At 50.7% G+C, this 18,600-nt stretch overlaps 1 protein-coding gene across 1 annotated transcript in view; it reads right to left on the bottom strand.

Moving 5' to 3' along the window:
- The window catches only part of LOC310905020 (uncharacterized protein), an 84,617-nt gene that overhangs the window by 33,210 nt on the left and 32,807 nt on the right, over positions 1 to 18,600 (bottom strand). Inside the window, exon 4 of the mRNA XM_083850558.1 lies at positions 4,092 to 4,250. Within this exon, the coding sequence (XP_083706684.1) occupies positions 4,092 to 4,250 (159 nt within the window). The remainder of the gene's footprint in view (positions 1 to 4,091; positions 4,251 to 18,600) is intronic.

The following is an 18,600-nucleotide window of genomic DNA, read 5'->3' as shown; positions in this document are numbered from 1 at the left end:
TGTCACAGGCTTTTGATGGGATTCCAACTAATTCCACTACGGATACAAAATCTGGCTTTAACTCTTCCTGTGCTATCAGCCTTAAGGTTTTTACGTTCAAGCAGATTTTCAGTAAGACCTTCCATGAAACGGCCAAGTACAGCTATTCTCTGTGCTCATTTCAGCCAAGACATTCTTTAGCCCTTTCTCAGTGCAGCACTAGGAGAGACTGGACTGAGCTGCAGGGATATGGGTGGGAGAATGTTGCTTTTTGTTGCTCTCCTTTGGGAATGCAGCAAATGTTTTCAGGGGCGTTTTCTGTATTGAGATCACTTGAAGTTGCTTGGACAGTTCTGCTCGGCAGCCTCAGCCGGTGCAGCAGTGTGGTGGAGAAGAGTTCTGCTAGCGGGAAACTCAGCCCTGAAGACCTTGCCTGGGGTTATGTTTCCAGAAGGGCATGAACCTAGGGAGGAGTAGACAGAGCCACAAGGGGAAACATCAGAGAGCTCCCTTGGAATAATCCCCTTCGTGGAGAAGGGCTTGAGCAGCTGTAGGCTCTTCCAGATTATACCTTCTGAACCCCCAGGGTCAGCCAGAAAGGGGCTGGGTTGTTACTTCCCCAGCAGCCTGACTCTGGAAACAACACCCACTAACACATGCACACAGAGGAGGGTTCAGCACTAGATATGCCCTCGTTTTCTACAGATGTAATAATAAATGGGAGTGCTTGCAGTCCAGAGAATCCCCTGCTGCCCTGTTCAGCAGCTGGCTAGCATCCTTTTCAATAGCCACTGTATCCTCTAATGATACTCCCTGCATTCCGTGTTCTTGCAGGCAGCCAGCTAGAAGTGCTTATGTGCAGTTAGAGCCTGCGTGATGATTACAGATGATAAACATAATTATTTTGGGTCCTGATTGCCTCTGCTTTCTTCATTCTGTTGCTGATGTGTAAAACAGCCCCAACGTTATCAGTTCTATGGACAGAAACACTGTGAAGAGACAGCCTTCCTCCTGAAGGAAGGGCCACGTGTTCAGGGAAATGAACAGTTCAATGCAACGAACTGTTCAAGGCACTGAGCTGCAGCTGTGCCAGCCTCCGGCCTCCTGAAACACAAAGTCTTTAAGATGCACCTGAGCACTCTGCAAAACCAAGGTCAGAGAGTGATGGGAAGTGGGTTTCATTATTTGGCTGTAAAACCAACAGACAGGAAAACATCAGCGATGAACCAGTTAGGCTGACTTCTGCTCAGAGCAGTGCTGTCACACAGGCATCACAGAACGCAGCATTTTAGGAAGCTGAATAACATCGAGTCTCCTGAAGCAGCAAAATGTCCCATCAGACCTGTTACTAGCATGTGTGAAGCTGTGGGGTGGGACAACACTTTCCTGCACCACCCAGGAGCCGACTGCCTTCAGATTTGCAGCAGCAGGTGGAATCCAGAGTACCGATCTCCGACTTCTGTTTTGAACCAAAACTGGGACCCGACACACCAGCAGCGCGGTGCAGGGAGGCTCTGCTCTGCCCCATGAGCCCAGATCTGCTCAGCCAACCCTGGGAGATCTGCCACGTGCTGAGCAGCCACACTTGGACGTGGGTCCATGGGGCAGCAAACACGTGCTGTGACACCGAGCAGGACCTGCACAGGGGAAGCAACGGATGGCAGGCCCACTCCCTGGTCTTCTGTTGTCTTCTCTGTACTCTCATATGGTCCTGTTCGTAGAGCTGGGGGGTGAACTCCCTTTTATACGATCTGTTCCACATGCTGAGGGACAGAACTGGCAAGGTCTGGACATCCTGAAGAGCAACATAATCTTTCCTGTTAATCCAGGAGAAGGGCGGTATTGGGAGAAGGCTGAGAGGCAGAAGGAACAGCAAGGCTGGCAGAGCTGATGCTCACACTCGGCAGCCCTGTTTCCCTCCAGCATGACCTGGCTCCTCCAAGGCAGCCAGTGCCTGGGACAGAGCACTCTGGAAAACAAGGAGTTCTTTAAGTTTTCTTATTAGATAAATAAATCAATCCAGCGATCACGAGGCCCTGAAGCCAAAGTGGCCAAGGATAGGAGAAGCTAGAAAAGCTTCAGTGAGAACAGGTAACAAGAGACGTGTTTACCGCAGAAGAGAGACAAGGCTTCTAACACTAGCAGGCTGCTGCACCACAAACATTCCCTATGGCCTGGTATGGCTGCACAGAGATATTTACACGTACAGGCAGGGAGACGCCAACCCCTGGCTGGTGAACAATCAACTTTTATCCTCTCCAGACCAGCAAAGCCAAGATTTCAGTAAACACGCAACCCCAAAAATGTGCCTGCGGATTGGGTAGAGCAGAGCCTGTGCTCTCCTTGCCAAATAACAAAGCCGTTCTCCTGTGGGTGGTTTCATGGTGAGGTTTCTGTGGGGAGGAAGTGTTTCTAGTGGTCAAGGCAGGGAACAGGGGTTCAGCAGACCTGGCTCCCATCCCTGGCTCTAGGCAAATCAGGGAAGCTCCGACTGCAGCAAATGTGAGCTCTCGCAGGAGTCACTGCTGCCCTCTGCTCACCTCTCCTTGCTCAGGTGCAAATTGCTCCTCTGAGGATCACAGAGACGCGGGCTTTTCCCCACCTGACAGTGCTTCCTGACCTTGCAGGGTTATTGCGGAGCTCGTGTGATTGATGCCTGAAAGACTGGCAGAGCTCTTTGGATGACAATCTGTCTGGAAGGTATTGGAAGACGTGCACATGCGAGTGCTGACACGTGAGAAGGAGACATGCATCTCACACACACTCTTTATTTCCCTCCACGCTCACAAGTCTCTACCCAGACTTGCTGCATCCGCTACTCGTGCATTTAAATATTTACAAGATGGATCTGCAGAAAACCTGTGTTTCAGAGCAGAGTAGCCAATGCTCTGGCTGAACAGATGCCCTTACAAATACCCAACCCACCTCCCTGCTTGCCCAGACTCCACATTTTACTTACAAAATCAGCAAACATGAAGCCAGACTGAAAGCCTACAGCAGATACAACCCAGCTCTACTCAGTTCTGATGGGCTGGTGCCAGTGACCTCCCCTGGCCCCTGCATTGTTCCCTCTCTGTTTCATCCACAGATGTCATTAACCTGCTGTTTTTCCCCTCCTCCAGCTCATTAATGAAGACACTGAAGAAGACTGGACCTAACCCTGATCCCTGTGGCATGCCATTAGATAAACACCTCCTTGAAGAGTTCCCATCAACCTCTTATGTATGAAGGACTGTTGTCCTGAGGTGTGCATAGCTATTAGAGCTAATGACTTCACCTGTCACAGCTTATTTGCAGTGAACCCCACAGGGAGAACCCACCAACCGCATCAACAGTTTGTAAAGAAAAAAATAAAAGAAGGAACACCACATTGTCACCCAGGATGGCTCTGTGTTTAGTGGGCACACCAGGTTTGTCTGTTTACAATGTTTTACCTGACTGCTGTTTCTAATTTCTGTCCTAATTTTATCTGCATGCTGTTAATTTTTTTTTTCAATCTTCTCTTACCTTGTTGGCTGCATTTCAAAAATAGGTGGCATGAGTCAACCGCAGTGGACCAGTGTAAAATCTTGTAAGATACTTCCCTCAAGTGGAGGGAATAAAAATCACTCAACTGAGTGTCACAGGCTCTGAGGTACCTCAGGTAGCAGAAGATAATGGGAGATGGACACCTAGATGAGGTAGAATCTGCCAACCTGCTTGAAAGTTGTTAGGAGCGTAGAGAAATTATCAGTGATACTGCAAAATAAACCTCCCTGCTCTACAAATGTCAGGGCACACAAGACGACACCCAGCCACCCTTTATAGCAGATACCAAAGGAGCGTATGCTCTGACAACCTGTCAAGTTACTACATGGACAGATAATGTATATCCATGAGCAGGTTTTAAAAAGTCCTGAATGCAAGCTGAGCTGAGCGTGCCGAGTGCTCCTACATGACGTTTCAGCAGACATGGAAGAGGCTGTGGGGTGAAATACCTGAGCCCTGTACAACAAGGGAGCCTTGTCTACCAGAGCCTGCAGCGGGGCTGCGAGGGACAGATGGGAACGGAGTGAACCAGATATAGATTGCAGTCTGTTGGTAGAGCTGGCGTGGGTGGTATCTACACTCACCCTAAGGCTGATGTCTGATCTCATGATCACTGTTTTCCTCAAAGCAGGCAATGAAACATGAACAAAGAATTCAGATCTCGCTGTAGTTTTACTGTTACGATGATAGCAGCTCAGCTCTGGTCTCTTCCGCGTACATTGAACAGGAGAACATTTCATCTCCTGCAAATGAAAAGAGATAAGAAGGGCTTAGCACAAGGCAGGATTTGTCTCTGTAACCGATCAGTCCAACAAAGGGAAACACAAACCGTTTATTACTGAAAATGAGTTGTGCCATCGAGGCAGATGCCTGCAATTATTTCTGTTAAATATTATGTTTCATTAACTGTAAAATATATAATTAATAAACTTGGCCCCTCATTTTTGTTAAGTTTCACTGCAAAGACCTTATTACTGGAATAAATCTTTCTAGCAGCGCATGTTGGCAGAACAGAGGAAGGTGCACGCCCCTGTGTGTGTGATAATTTCCTTATGCGAAACTGAATTATTAGGGAGGAATAATCACCTCTCTTCACAGCTACGACTGTAGATACACCCCACTCTGAGACTCATTGTTTAAGTTCATGCCTCTTAGAAACAGGGAAGAAGACACTGCTTTGGCTGGCAAAGATGATTTGATCTGAAAGCCAACAAGTTTTCTTTCACTGTCAAGTCTGCAGAAACAAAACATAAAACCTGATTTTTGATTCACTCCATTAAAACAGTCCATTAAAAAATTCTTCTGACTATAAAGCTGTTCAGAAAGACCTCTGTGGTTAGGCTGCTACCCAGACTCTTTTATAAGCCCTGTGTTCATCCACCTCACGATACTGTAGTAGAGCTGCAGGACTGTGATTTGCTTTCCACATACATCAGAACTGTTTAGATTTGGGGATGTTTGGTGATGGCTGTTAAACCATACCAATTAGAAATGCTTCAAAAATGCTGCTGAAATTTGACTCCAAGCATAAAATTCCCCTTAGATTTTGTCTCCACTTGTGATCTTTACCTCAAGCTAGTTGATTGCCAGTTCACCAAGGGTAATTAAAATATTTCCAAAGGCTGTTCTGGGCAATCTTTTTTGCCTTGCTGCAGGCTACAAATGTTCGTGGTTTGCCCTAGGCCAATGTTCATTCCTGCCTGAGTTGGCACAAGCGGCAATGCATGCCAAACGAGGAGGAAAGCTGCCTCCATCACAATTCTCCCCTCCCAGGGCAGGTGGCAGAGAGAACAAGAGACCAGAGGTGGACGGAAGGAGTGCACAAGCACTCACCGGCTACAACTTCTGAGCATCGAAGAGGCAATAAAACTCTGGGAGGAGAAGAGGGCTGTATGTACTTTAATAAAACCGTATCATCTCACTGCTTCTGAGATGTCTGGATGCCCCTCAGCAGAGCCAGCAGGCTCCAGAGATGAGGGAGGGCAAAAGCGCTGCAGGTCGTGTGTGCTGGGAAATGCACGAGCCCTGCCTTGCAGCAGGTCAGGCCTCAGGACGCTGCACGAGATAACCTCACCCTGATGCTGCCCTGAATCTAAAGAAAGGGGCCCATTCTCCGCATCATTTCAAATAGCACTTAGGAATGTTCAAACAGCCAATCAATTTGATTACACAGAAATTTTAGAGTCAGCAAATTATCTAGTTAAATGATGCGTATAGAAATGTTAATTCAACAGCAACTGAAACCTTCTTAAATTTCTTACCATCTGAAGGCAATAACCCTATATGAAGAAGAAAAGTGAGGGGCTGAGCATTCTGTCCTTGCAGGAGAAATCATAACAATATTTTAGATATTGCCTATAACATAACCTCTTCGCAGTTACACAAATAGCACGGGTTGAGATTGAGTTTAGAAGTACAGCAATGGAAGCTCTGAAATTGCATTACACAACCATTTGCCATGGTTTTGCTCCAGGGGAGGGGCTCGTAGATCAGCTCATCTTCATCAACACGTCTCTCTGCATAACCGTTGTGTATGAAAGTATAATTTTACTTTTGTATACAGAAGCATGATGACACTTGGCTGTATGACACGCGCACACCCCTATCCCTCAGCAGCCACAAACCCCTCTGTGCGCACACGCCGACTCTGCTGACTACCAGGCGTTATTTCGTTCCACAGGATCCCCGCTGGGTCAGACCAGGAACACTGGAGAACGAAGATGGAAAAGTTAAGCAGCTGAACTCTCTGGCTCTTGGGCCGCACAAGGGGGAGGGAAAAGGGAGGCAAAGCATCTGGCTTCCCTGCTTCTCTAACAGCCTGGCGGGAAGGCTGCTGTCAATTCCGCCTTCTGCCTTGTTGGAAGAAAGTAGAAGTGACAAGAGGCCCTCCAGGCAGGCAGCCAGGAACCAGAAATTCAATTGAGTTTCCTCCCGAAACTGGACTTTTTTGGAGACCCTTTCCCTGAAATTGTTTTGCCTTAAAAAAAAAAATTTCATCACAGTTCAGGGCCAATTCATCACCCGCGGTCTCCTGGCTCTCCTCTCCTCCAAAAATGCGTGATTTGCACAAACGGATTTCCATTTTCCAGGCTGCTCTACAACCAGCCGCACCCACAATGAACACACACATGCATAAATATGCACAAACACACGCATGCATAGACACAAACACTGTTATTTATAGACACAGGCATTGCCACAGACAGATAAATACACGGGCGCGTTTCTTTCCTATATAACATGAAGGGAGAGAGGTGATGCTGCAGCTGAATTCACTCTCCATTCGGTGATTAGGAGACAGAGTGTGGGACATACGGTCTATCTCTAGGGCTTAGACCAACTGGTTATTGGCTGGTGCTGCTGTTCTCTAACAAGCCCCTGGATATATCACTGTGGCTGTAGAGAAATGCAGCTGAAAGAGCCTTTCACCGTCAGTAGCAATCTGTCACTTCATGTATCTTACCCTGCCTCTTCCAGCACAAAAGCTTCTGAGCTGCAAGTCGGTGCTAGGAGAAAGGTCACTTTGCAGGTAGGCTGGGGTATTTTTCTTTATTTCTGGGAATGCACGGCCAGCTTGAGGCACCGTCTGGATGCTGCAGCATGCATTTCAGCTTCACATATGCCTAGCTATAATTTAAGACAAGGGAGCATTTCCATCACAAATCCCATTTTTTTCCTGCGGATTTATTTCTTAGCTATTTGGCTTCACTTTGGGGTGAACCTTCATTGAATATATTCACAGGCAGGGAGAAAACTATTTTTCTTGTACAATGTTTAAACCCAGCTCAGCCTCTTTGGGTTGTAAGATGGTGAAGGAAATTACGTATGCACACAAACACTCACAAGCACATACAAAAGCTTATACAAACATATGCCCGCAGAGAGATCTGTTACAAAAAAGACAAGCCAATGCAAATAAGCTCAATTTTAGAAGTGAATTAATTTGACTGACTTTATTATTCTAAATTATTAACAAGTTCTAGCAAACTTAGAATGCAATAACCACACATGGGCTTTCATCCGAGTTAAACAGAAACAGATAACTTCTCCTGATATACGTGGTATCAGCATAAATCTGCGAGAGTGAACTTGGAGGCAGAAACCCAGCACACAATGAGCCCCTCTCTTTGCAGCATTGTGTTCGCAGCTCCTGTATGGCTCTCCTCCCCTGAAATATTCCAGTGCAATGAATCACCCTCCGACAACGCCAGAACCCCCCTATTTTCACGAATGCCAGCTGAAACCTGACCTCCACAGCACTCTAATCTGTTTATGACTTGGTCTGGCTTAGCAAGACTGTTTTGGGGGCTTTTTTTTTTTTTTTTAAACTCTTTATCGATTCTACTTTGATGTAGTCCAATAAAGCACATTGACAGAAGCAATTTATGTTGCCTAGTGCCTCTAGTTCCAGGAAAGCCTCCATAGCATATATGAAGAGAGGTAAAGCAACGTACAGGTTACCCAGTGGTTATCCCAACCTTACCACCTCCGTTCAATCCACCTCCGGAACTGAGATAAGGAACAGCTGGAGCTGGCACAGCAGGCACCAGTACCGGCAGGGTGCAACCCCTGCTGCCAGGGCTCAGGACCACTGGGCCTGGGGAGCTGCTCATGGAGCCCCTCGTCTCTCTCCCTTGTCTCAGTGGCCTGTAGCTCCCTTGCTTGTAAGGTTAGGCACCTAAAGTGATGTAGAAAGCCAAGCTAGGAGGAATCTATGCCAGATGGGCCAGCCCTGCAGGTAAGTGCTGCCTTCCCACTGGCTCCGAAGGTACTTGTGTGGTTGGAGATACCAAATGAAGAAGATGTAGGAGTTCCCTGAGGACCCCACACCTCTGCTGAGAAAAGACAGTGGCAGGGTGCGCGGGGTGGAGGTGGTAAGGTGTCCCCATGCTGTCTGCTGCCCAGAGCCAGCCTGCAGCCCACAGGAGCCTGCCCGTGCCAGAAAGAGAAGCTCAGCTCCCCTGGCACATGCCCAGAGGAGGATGCTACGCCCCAAGGAATCCTTGTGTCACCTGGCAGAGGCTCCATAGCCTGTCCGGGGTTCACCTCCCCATCAGTGAAACGGGGATGTTAGCTCTCCCCTGCCTCACTGCAGCACTGTCACGCTAACGATGTTAATGCACATTGTTCCAACGCCACTGAGAGCCAGATTAAGCAGCCAGGAATTGTACAGATTTATCCTATCAGTTGGAGATGCTGTGGCTATCCTCAAGATATGCTGGATTCCCTCTTCCTTTCTTGGTTTCACACTCAGATCTTCCCCGAGGCTGGGAAAACACTAAGAACATCATCCAGGAAAGATGCCGAGTGAAACCCGTAGTGTTTGGTGGCTCCTATGAGCAATGCAATAGTTTTTCTCTTTAAAGAGAACTTCTTGCTAAGAGGACACAGCAACAGGGCAGAGGAGGATAGCTGAGAGCTGCAGAGACCGGAAAAGTGAGCCCCATTTATCCACAGAGCAGTTTAAAGTTCCTGATGCATTTTTCTGTTAAGTACAGCAAATCCCCCACACCGAGCAGCAGCCCAGGTGGCCACAAATGCTGCAACGCTAACTGCCTGCGCGGCGTGCGGGCATTAGGGAGGGCGTGCGGGTAGGCGTAGCGGGAGAGCAGCTGAAGGCGACACAGGGTCCTTCCAGGGAGGCAGTGCCACCTGTCAGGAGCTGGGCCTGCCACAGGATGGCTCGGGAGGCATTTGAGAGCTGCAGGATTCCCATTCATCCCAAGCCTCCCGTGGGTCGGAAGTGCTGCTAGAGTTTCGCTCTGCGTCAGCCGCTGCTGCACTGCGCGAGCGGCGTGGCAGAGATGGCCACCAGGCACCTCCTGTGCCTAAGGGAGGCTGGGTGGTGAAAACGCAGCTCGGCACCCAGCAAAGGGGAAGATGAAAGAAAACACGGGCTCTGAGCCTACCTGGATCTGCTGCCTCTGCTCAGGCGAGATACCACAGCTCAGCCCGCCTCCTTGCACGGCTCCTGCTGCAAGGAGCAGACAAGCTTATTGCACATTCAGTCAGCATCAGAGCACAGGCACCTAGCTCCAGGCTCTTCATTTATAAACAGAAGAGCTGAAATGCCTCCCATCCCCTCACGGAGAACCTTGCTCGGTGCCAAGAGGAGGAGGATTTCCCCCCCTGCTTGTGCCACATGGGTCTGTGAGCCATACGGGTAGGTGGACACGCGCGGGGACAATGGCACCGCAGCCAGGCTGCAGCCCGGGCATGCGGGCAGCGTGCTGGGTGCTCCAGGAATGGGAGCTGCTTAAATTTCTGGAGGGACTGCAACAGTCCTGGGTGATATGTGATGAACATGGGAGTCTATGCAGTCTTGCACCAGCGAAGGCTCCACCTGTGGCCCCAGCACGTGCCTCACTCGGCACCGACCGCGATTCCCACGTGGCAGTCACCGAGCGACCTGCTGGGCCTGGCAGGACCAGCACACCAGGCTTCCCGGCGCTTCGGCCAGGACCTATGAAGCCATCACGTGCTCAGGCTGTCTCCAAACAGAGCCAGCACGCCTCGGGATGCTGCCTGCTTTTCACCTGATTGTCATTTTCGGTCGCTGTTACTGAAAGGCATTTCGGAGCTTCGAGACCTGCTGGAGAGACGGAGGCCAAATTCCCAGCCCTTCTGCCTCCCCACTTCTCCCCTGCGTCCTCTTTTCTGGAAAGCCTTCCCGTGCTAAGTATAGTTCCTAACAGGTGCATGACCAGAGGGGACTGTCAGGGCCGCAGCTGTCCCCACAGAGGCCTGGATCCAGCTCCATCTGTCTCGCTGGAGTTCTCCACGCCGCCTCGCTGCACTCTTCGGACACGGGATGGGGGAGCATCAGAGGTTCAGCCGGGGAGGAAATGTGTGTACATGCGCGCACACACACAGAGGGAGGATAACTGTGCCGGGGAATGCCACAAACAAAGCCTCTGACATCAAACTAATGCGTCCTTTGAGGCTTTAAAGAGCCCTTGCCACACACAGGCAGGATGCCAGCTAGCTCATCTCTCTGCCTTGCCATGCTAACAGCCTGATGCCAAGGTCAGGCTTAAAACAAAAGCTGACTGCTTTGTAATCCCCTGAGCCTCATTTGGGGATGCCACAGGACTGGTAAGAACCAGTGGCAGAAAACATTTGGCCGGAGCCAACTCCAGCACCAAGCTGCCCCTTCACTGGGGAAGGAAATAGAGAAACAGAGCTGTGCTCACCAACTAAAGGTGCTCCCTACCCCTTAAAGCGTCCTGCCATCACGTCAGGCTGATGTGGAAATAATGAGGAAATAACCCTTTTGCAACACACCACTGCTCCTTGCCACTGCACGTTGTAGAAGAGCAGCTGATGTGTCCTGGGATGTGTTCTCTGCTAACAAGCTGCCATGACTTAATAGGAGGCTGATGAAAACCATATGCAGAGAAGAGGACAGTACCTTGACACCACCACCACCGCTGAAAGAACAAGGAACAGCTTCCTGAACTCACACGGTGCCACCGCAGAACATGCTCCGTGCTGTGCTTGGGCCACAGGGTCTGAACTCGGGGAGCCCAAAGCCCACGGAGCTGCTAAGGGGCAGAGCCCGAAGCTGCAGGGCGCTCGGAGAAAGGGTGGGATGAGACAGATGTCTGTAAATCTTTGGCAGAGGGAAAATCCATTTTCCCTCTTTTATTTCTTTGTTAAGAAGAAACCACACGGCTGCTAGCAAGCCTCTGCCCTGTCAGAGCCTCCCAAAGGAAGAGCGACAAGTCCCTGGAGCTTTGTGGGGGGAGAGGACAGCACTTGCCTGCAGCTGTAGGGACAAGCTCCGAGTCCAGGCAGGTGTCCCAGGGCAGCGAGCCCAAACGACACTGCCATCTGCACTGCCCTGCAGCCCGTGCCCCTTTCCTCCTCAGGGCTTCCTCAGCAGGGCTGAGCACACAGCTCAGCAATGTCTGGGGCCTCCCTGATCCCATTCCACACCTTTTAGCAGGGCATAACCCCTTCAGACGCAGACACGAGCAGGACTTGCATCAGTAGGAAGCACAGGATCAAGGCCAGACTCACTAACACCAGCACTGATTGCAGGGACTGCATCACCTCAACCTTTTTTTCTTAAATTGCCTTACACCTTTTTAGATCTCAGTTTCTGTCCTCTCCTCCAGGTTTCCAGGGCTACGTACAGTTACATTCCCTTACCTTTTACTTTTTTTTTTTTTTTTATGACAACCCTTTTCAGAAAGAAGAGCTGACTGAAGCAATCAACTCCCCTGGGGCTCTGGAGCAATCAAGACTATTCCATCATATCGGTGCTGACAGGGCTGGGGCTGCCAGACTGAGTTATCACAGGTCCTGCCCTCCCCTGCCATCACTCCCTACTCACCAGGAGAGCACCGGTCCAGACCGAGCAGGGAAGGTCAACCCCAAGCTGCAGAAGTCTCCCATTATTAGGGAGACATCAAAGAGAAAGAAGAGGAAAACAAACATATCCCAGACATCTCCCCTTTCTAGACATCTCTGAAAATCATAACCAGCTCAGATGGCCCCAGGGAGGAAATGAGGTATGGGGAGCAACGAACCTTTTGTGACCAGCTCACCATGTATCAAGGAGACTCCAGCCACATGCCAGGCGTCCCACAACACCCCTGTCACACAACCTGACATCTCCTTCTGTCCCCTTTCAGCCCCTGCCCAGCAAAGGGCTGCACTCCTCTCCTACCACAATGAACTGTCAGGCCGATAAAATACATGGCCAACACTTGCAAGTTGTTTTTCTACAGCAACCCGGTGGCCCAAACCGAGCCAAGACAGAAACAACGCACAGCAAAGTTGCCTGCAGTTCAGCAGTACAGCCAGAATACTGGCAGCATTAGGTCTGGCCAGACATGGGATTGAAAATGGGTCTTTCTTCCCTTTCTGTCCTCTACCTAGTTAGAAAAGAGCTGAAAAACCCAAGTGGCGAGGTAAATTCTCTCTGTCTTTGCTCTTAATCCCAGCTTGAGACTGCCTCAAGCTCCAGGGCCCTCCCCACCCAGCACCACAAGCTCAGCAGCAGATCTAAGCAGCCTTGGTCAACTTTGCACCCGTACCTTACAGTACATGTAACAGTCCAGCGGGGTCTGATAAACTCTGGGTCTAGAGCTGGTGGATTAATAATGAAAAAAAGACATTGTCCAGATGGGTAGCGGCCCTGGAAGCCCCGGACTGCCAACAGCTTGCACTTTACTGTGAAGCTTTCAGGAACAGGGTGGTGTTTACAGGGTGGTGTTTTCAGGATGGTGTTCTCCAGTCCCCAGCTTCTGGGGCCCTGCCTCAACAGCCAAAATACCACTTTTGTTAGTGCAAAAATGGCACTCAGCTCCCACAGATGAAAATCTGAGAAAGCAGATCAAGGATGAAAGCCCTGCCCCCCAGATCTACAAAAAAATAAGGGTTAAAGCCAGATTTTTAACCTCCACGTTTTTTTAAACCAATTTTGACAGCCAACTGTCTCAGGCAGTCCTGGCTATTCTTTGTAGCTGGTGACTCACTGCATACGGGGGGTTTGACCTCGGGGACTGGAATGGTTCTCTCCGATGCAGAGATTTCTGGAGGTGGAAGAGAGGAGGCACAGGACGCAAACGCGGACATTTGAGAGGCATTTGCAAAGTGCAACCGATCTCTGAGCCACAGCTTCTTCTGAGTCCTGCCTGAACATCTCTGCAAACCTACCCAGCCCTTGCACGGTGCTTCGAGGACAATTTGACCCGGAGTGTGAACAACAGGATTAAGCACTGTATCAGCAGAAAAATGACTGCAGCTACTTATTATTGCTTGCTATTGAAGAGTTATTGTTACTACAGAACACTTGTTTCCCTGAGCCACGTTGTGTAAGTGTCGGTGCCTTTGCTAGATTTAATGGTCCAATTATCACGGGCTGTGTCACCTCCTCCCCGTTCTACATGACGAGACCTGCTCTCCTGCCTTCATTCCCCTCTCCTATTTTGCTAGCAGGCAAACACACCTCTGCCGCTCCTTCCTGGGTAGCCTTCTTTTTAGCTTCTCCCATGCTCAGGGCTGGCAGGGGCTGGGAGAAGGCAGGCAAGTGGAAGAGCAGTCTCTGGGCTGGACATCTCACCCTAAAGGTGGCTAGTTGGCGTAGTGAACTTACTTACTTAGTGAAAACGTAACCAGAAGTTCTCATTTAGAGTTGAAGTCACGTCAAGGTCTTCTCCCACACGTTGCAGTGAGCCCCGGTCCTGGTGGCCAGCTGCTGACAATACTCCGAGCTGCGCAGCAGGCTTCGCCCAGCACTAGCAGCAGGAGGCTTGGCAGGAATGTGCAAGGAGAAAAGAAGTGACAGCGCACTGCCAGAAAAGAAAGTGCTTCCATCACCTGCAGTAGCTGTGAGGAGGTTACAGCCCACTAAAGATCAACCCATCCGCAATTAGCCCCACAATCCCTCTCTAAGAAATATCCTGCAAATATTCCAGAGGCAAAGAAATTTACCTTTGGTACACCCTACTTGTAGGGTAGTGCCTCAGCCAAAAATCAACACAGACATGGGACTGGCCAGTAATTCTTCTCCCCATCATGGTCACTCCATGGCTGGGCCACGGGGAGCATCAGTACAAAATAAAGAGCGGGAGGGAGGGGAAATGAACATGCTGGGGTGGTGGCCAAGGGGCCAAGCTTCTGGATCCCCTGTCTGCAGCAGGCCACCGAGGACATACCATGAATGCCAGACCTGAGAACATCAGCTCCTCGCCAGGATATCAAAAAAAGCAGTATAACAAACAGCATTAGAGAGTTTCACAACAGGATCAGACATTTATGTGAATAAGAACAGCATCCGCAGCGACAGTAGCTCAAATGAAAATCATAACAGCTATTGATTCTCCTGCTTCAGGGTATAAGCTGCTTGCCAGCTGGGGTCAGGGGGAAATCTCCCCCCATAGGGTAGTATTGCACAGTTATGGGCATTATGGGATTTTTATGCCTTCCTTTAAGGCATCCGGCCTTGGCTTCTGGTGGAGACAGGATACCGGGCTGGAAGGACCATCGGTCTGTTCAGCTCAAACAGTTTTTATGTCCTAATACAAAATTAATGGTTCTTTCGCTCAGATACCATGCAGTAAAGCTGCCTGCTCTGAGCGCCGCAGCTGGCAAGGCAAAAGCAGGACTGAAATGTGATCGTTGTGCGTCCCTTCCAACTCGGATATTCTACGATTCCATGAAATTCACTCTTTCAACCCAACAAGGAAAGACTCTGCTTGGCCGGGAGCAGGGATGGAACTGCAACAACCCGTGCACACCGGTCGATTTGCCTTGACCTGCCCGCACATCCTTGCCCACAAGCCCCGACTGACCCGTTTTGGCCTCCCTGCTGAGCAGAGTTACCGGCACGTTTCCGTTGCCTGGGGGAGCCCGGGGAGCTGCACGGCCAGGCTAGCATGGAAAGCCGCCTGGACGTGACTTCCCTTCCTTGTGCACATCTCGGCTCGGTTTTACCTGCGCTGATGCTCCTGCCTTACCCCCGAGCTCCCTGCCAGCGGGTGCCCAGCATTGGCAGATGAATCTGTGCCCTCATGTCCCGCACAGGGCCCAGCCTTCTGGGCTGTTCTCTCTTCAACAGCCTCTCACGCCAACAAAGGGCTGTCTGCCAGGTCAGGCAGGCTGTGGAAGCAGGAACAACCGTCTTAAGAACTGTATCTGAGGATCCACATGGAGGTCCCTTCTGCTTGTATGGAACCGCACCTCATCCATCATCCAGACAGCCAGGCAGGGCCACTCATCTTCATTTGACGACACCTTTTATCTACAAACACCTAGATTAAGTCTCACAACCAGTCTGTGAACTGGTCAGGATCTTTTTACCAAGCCAGGGGCACACTTTCCTGGCTCAGATCCGGTGTGGGGCTGGATCGCGAAGAACTGCTTGCTCCCAGCCTGACTTCTGCTGCAGGACTTTTCCGAAAAGCCAACCATGCCCCCAGCTTGGTGAGCCGATTATTTTGGTGTCTAAGTGGAAGCCAAGTTCTGCAATTGCAGCGCGTGCGGTTGACTTGTGGCTTGCCCTGAGGGAGCCAACGGCACTGCTGGGAACCCTGACCCAGGAGCCCTGACTCAGGCTTTCTGCGAAACCACAGGGCCTGCTGTTTCCGTGCCCATTGTGGAGCTCCAGTTAACGGCAAGGTTTGAACCTCTTGTGCAGAGGCACAAGGGGATCTTGCTGCACCACCACTGCACCCACAGCAAGGAGAGCTTTCGGTAGCAGCCCAGAAGCCTCTTCCCTTCGGCTCTGCGTCCAGCTGCTACACCGCAGCTCCCCACGCCACGAGTGCCCCAGCAGCCTGCCCACGCAGACTGGCTGCCCAGCTGCTGAACTCGCTGCTCGGGTCAAACAAATGGCTTTGGTGGCTGCACGTGGCCCATGCCCGACACTGGACACCTCTACTCACTTGTCAGATTATTCTGGGGTCAGTCCACGTGCACAAGTACGTCTGCAGGAGAACTGGGACTGACAGGCATCCTCCCCACATACGCTGTGTTGCCTTAAAGGATGGCAGCAACACCCCATAATGCCCATAACCGTGCAATAGTACCCTCTGGGGGGAGATTTCACTCTGACCCCAACTGGCAAGCTGCTTATTTCACTGGGAAAAAGACTCAAAAATTAGGACCTGACTGAAGCAGCCACGGGCAGGCTGAACTCAAGGTTATTCCTCCTGGATGGGATTTCAAAATCCCATCTTCCGTGCCTCACAGCCCCTGCAGCCCCTGCTCTGCTCCCCTCAAATGCAGCGCCATGCTAAACTTCACCCCCCTGCGCCCCCGGCTCTGTCTGTCTAGGGCAATGATGTCCTTACTCATACAGGGATGTCGACCAAATCATAAAGAAGATGTAATGACATTGTCTCGGCTGACACGCTGATCGATGCTTTTCATGCAAAATTATGCTTTCTACGACTAATAAATATTGATCTTTTTTTGTTCCTGTGTAGCACTGCAATAAACAGTGACTTAAAAATCCACTAGCACCGAGCATCCTCCTTGCTTTGCAGCCTCCAGCCCTCTCACACACCCAGCTCCCCTGCAGTCCCCACCAGCACCTTTTGCATTTTTGGGTGTTCTTACATTTGCTTGGGCCCACCTGATCTGAAAGCACCACACCCGATCCCACAGAGGTCAGAGTACTGCAAAGCCCCATCTCCCTTTATTTATCTGTCCTTTAAACAGTGCTTATGCTACAGTGGTTCATAGGAAGAAGCAGAAATTAAATGAAATTGGAATGAGTGCCGAGGAGGGTGGGAGGGTCATGTCCTGGGCACATTTAGGATAACAAACACGAGAAACTGGGCCAAGCGCAGAACGAATGGAAACATTTGCAATTACTTGGCAAGAGAATCATGTAAGCGCTAATAGGCATGGTCAGACAACTTGAAACTCCTTAAATCAACGCTTGGAGCTTAGTAAGCAAGCGCCTGGCTGCAAGCTTTGCTGGACACGAGGCATCCATTCAGTCCTGCTTCAAGCGCTGGGTCCACGTCGCGGCTGTCCCGCTCTATTTACTTCTCTGCTGGAGAGGGGTCAAGCAGTGTTTCACACCCACTTGGCTGCCTCACCTCACTCAGTGCCATACCAAAGCACAAAGCAGCGGTGACTCAGGCCTGATCCCATAAGTGAAAGGCTCACAGATAAAGAGAGTGTCATCTCCAAAGGGTCTGGGGTGAAACAGCCTCAGGAGATGGAAGAAAAAAAACAACACATCACAGTGCAAAGCAAAACTCCGTAGAGCTGTGCGAGGCAGAAGTAGCTCAGATTTCACCTCTGCCTCCAGGACTGCAGAGCCAGAGGGAGAGATCCTGGCTGAAGGCAACCCCATCCCTGTTCACAGCAGCACTCACAGAAGGTAAAGTGGTGAGAAGTCACAGGACTCACAAATGGTACCAGGGTGGTTCCCTGTCCAGGAGACAGCTGAGTTCAGCCTCGTTTTTCGCCAGTAAAAGCCCCCTTCTGGAGTAACAGCAGGTCTCGGTGCATCACCAGGCAGCGACAGTGCATGACAGCAGGCTGGGAGTGAGCCATCACAGAAGCAGTCACGAGATTTGGGAAGAGAAAAGCCTGGTGTGTTCACTGTGACTGCTGCTCTGATGGAGACTGCAGAGGGTTTCCCTGAGCAGGGTACAGGGGTCTGTGAGGCAACCCAGCACCATCAAGAGACAACAGCATCTGAACAGCCAGCAGAGAAACAAAAACAACCTTTGAAACAAAAAAAACACAGAGCAAAAAATTCAAAATCAAAGCTCCAAAGCCAACACGTGATGGCTCACCTGACTGAGGAATGACTGCTGCCAGGTCTGAGGGGGTTATAACCTGCTGGGGGTGCAAGAGGAGGGGACGGGAGCTATTTAGGATGGTGCCTTCTTTCTCCAGCTGACTGCAGCCTTCGATGTGAAACCATGAATTGTTTCAGACCCAGGATGGAAACACCTGCTGCAGCACGTGGGGAGAGCGATGTGCTTCGTGGCGGGGACCACAGTGACCAGCGCCATGCACCGAGGTGGACATCACCTATGTCAGCTCCCAGGAAAAGGCAGGAGACCTCTTGCTGCTGTCCGGGGGTTATGCACCTTACTGCAGGGAGACACTTTTCTTCCTCTGGGATTCACAGCTCCAGACTCACTCCCCAGGGAGAGCTGGCAGCCCTTCCCTGCCACTCATCCTCTTATCACAGCTCTCCTCCCTGCAGATGCATTGGAAAGATGGCACGCAGGCAGCGGGAGCATTTGGTGCCACACAGCCAGGGGAAAACAGCCCTGAGTTGTTGGACAAAAGGCTGCAAACCAGACGGGAAGGGCCCTAACAAGGCTGGAGCCACGGCCTCTGCTGCTGACCCGGCGCATCCTTCGGGACACTCTGCGAAGTGGAACCCGGAGACAGGACTGCAAACGGATTGATGATGACAGGCGGAGGCCTGGGCTCGCTCACTGCTGCCTGGCAGACACACCAGTGATTGGATTTGTTCAGGACACATTTTGGGGAGTAGATTGCTTTCCTTTGCCGAAGGGGACGGTCCAGATTCCTACCCACCATGAGCAAAGGAGTTAAGCTGCAACAGTGAACCAGAAAGGAGGGAGGGCCAAAGGTCTCTGGTGC

This window comes from Anser anser, assembly GCF_964211835.1.
Source record: "Anser anser genome assembly, chromosome: 10".
Classification (NCBI taxonomy): Eukaryota; Metazoa; Chordata; class Aves; order Anseriformes; family Anatidae; genus Anser; species Anser anser.
Note: the sequence above shows the minus strand (reverse complement) of the source record. Positions and strands in the feature narration are given on the sequence as shown.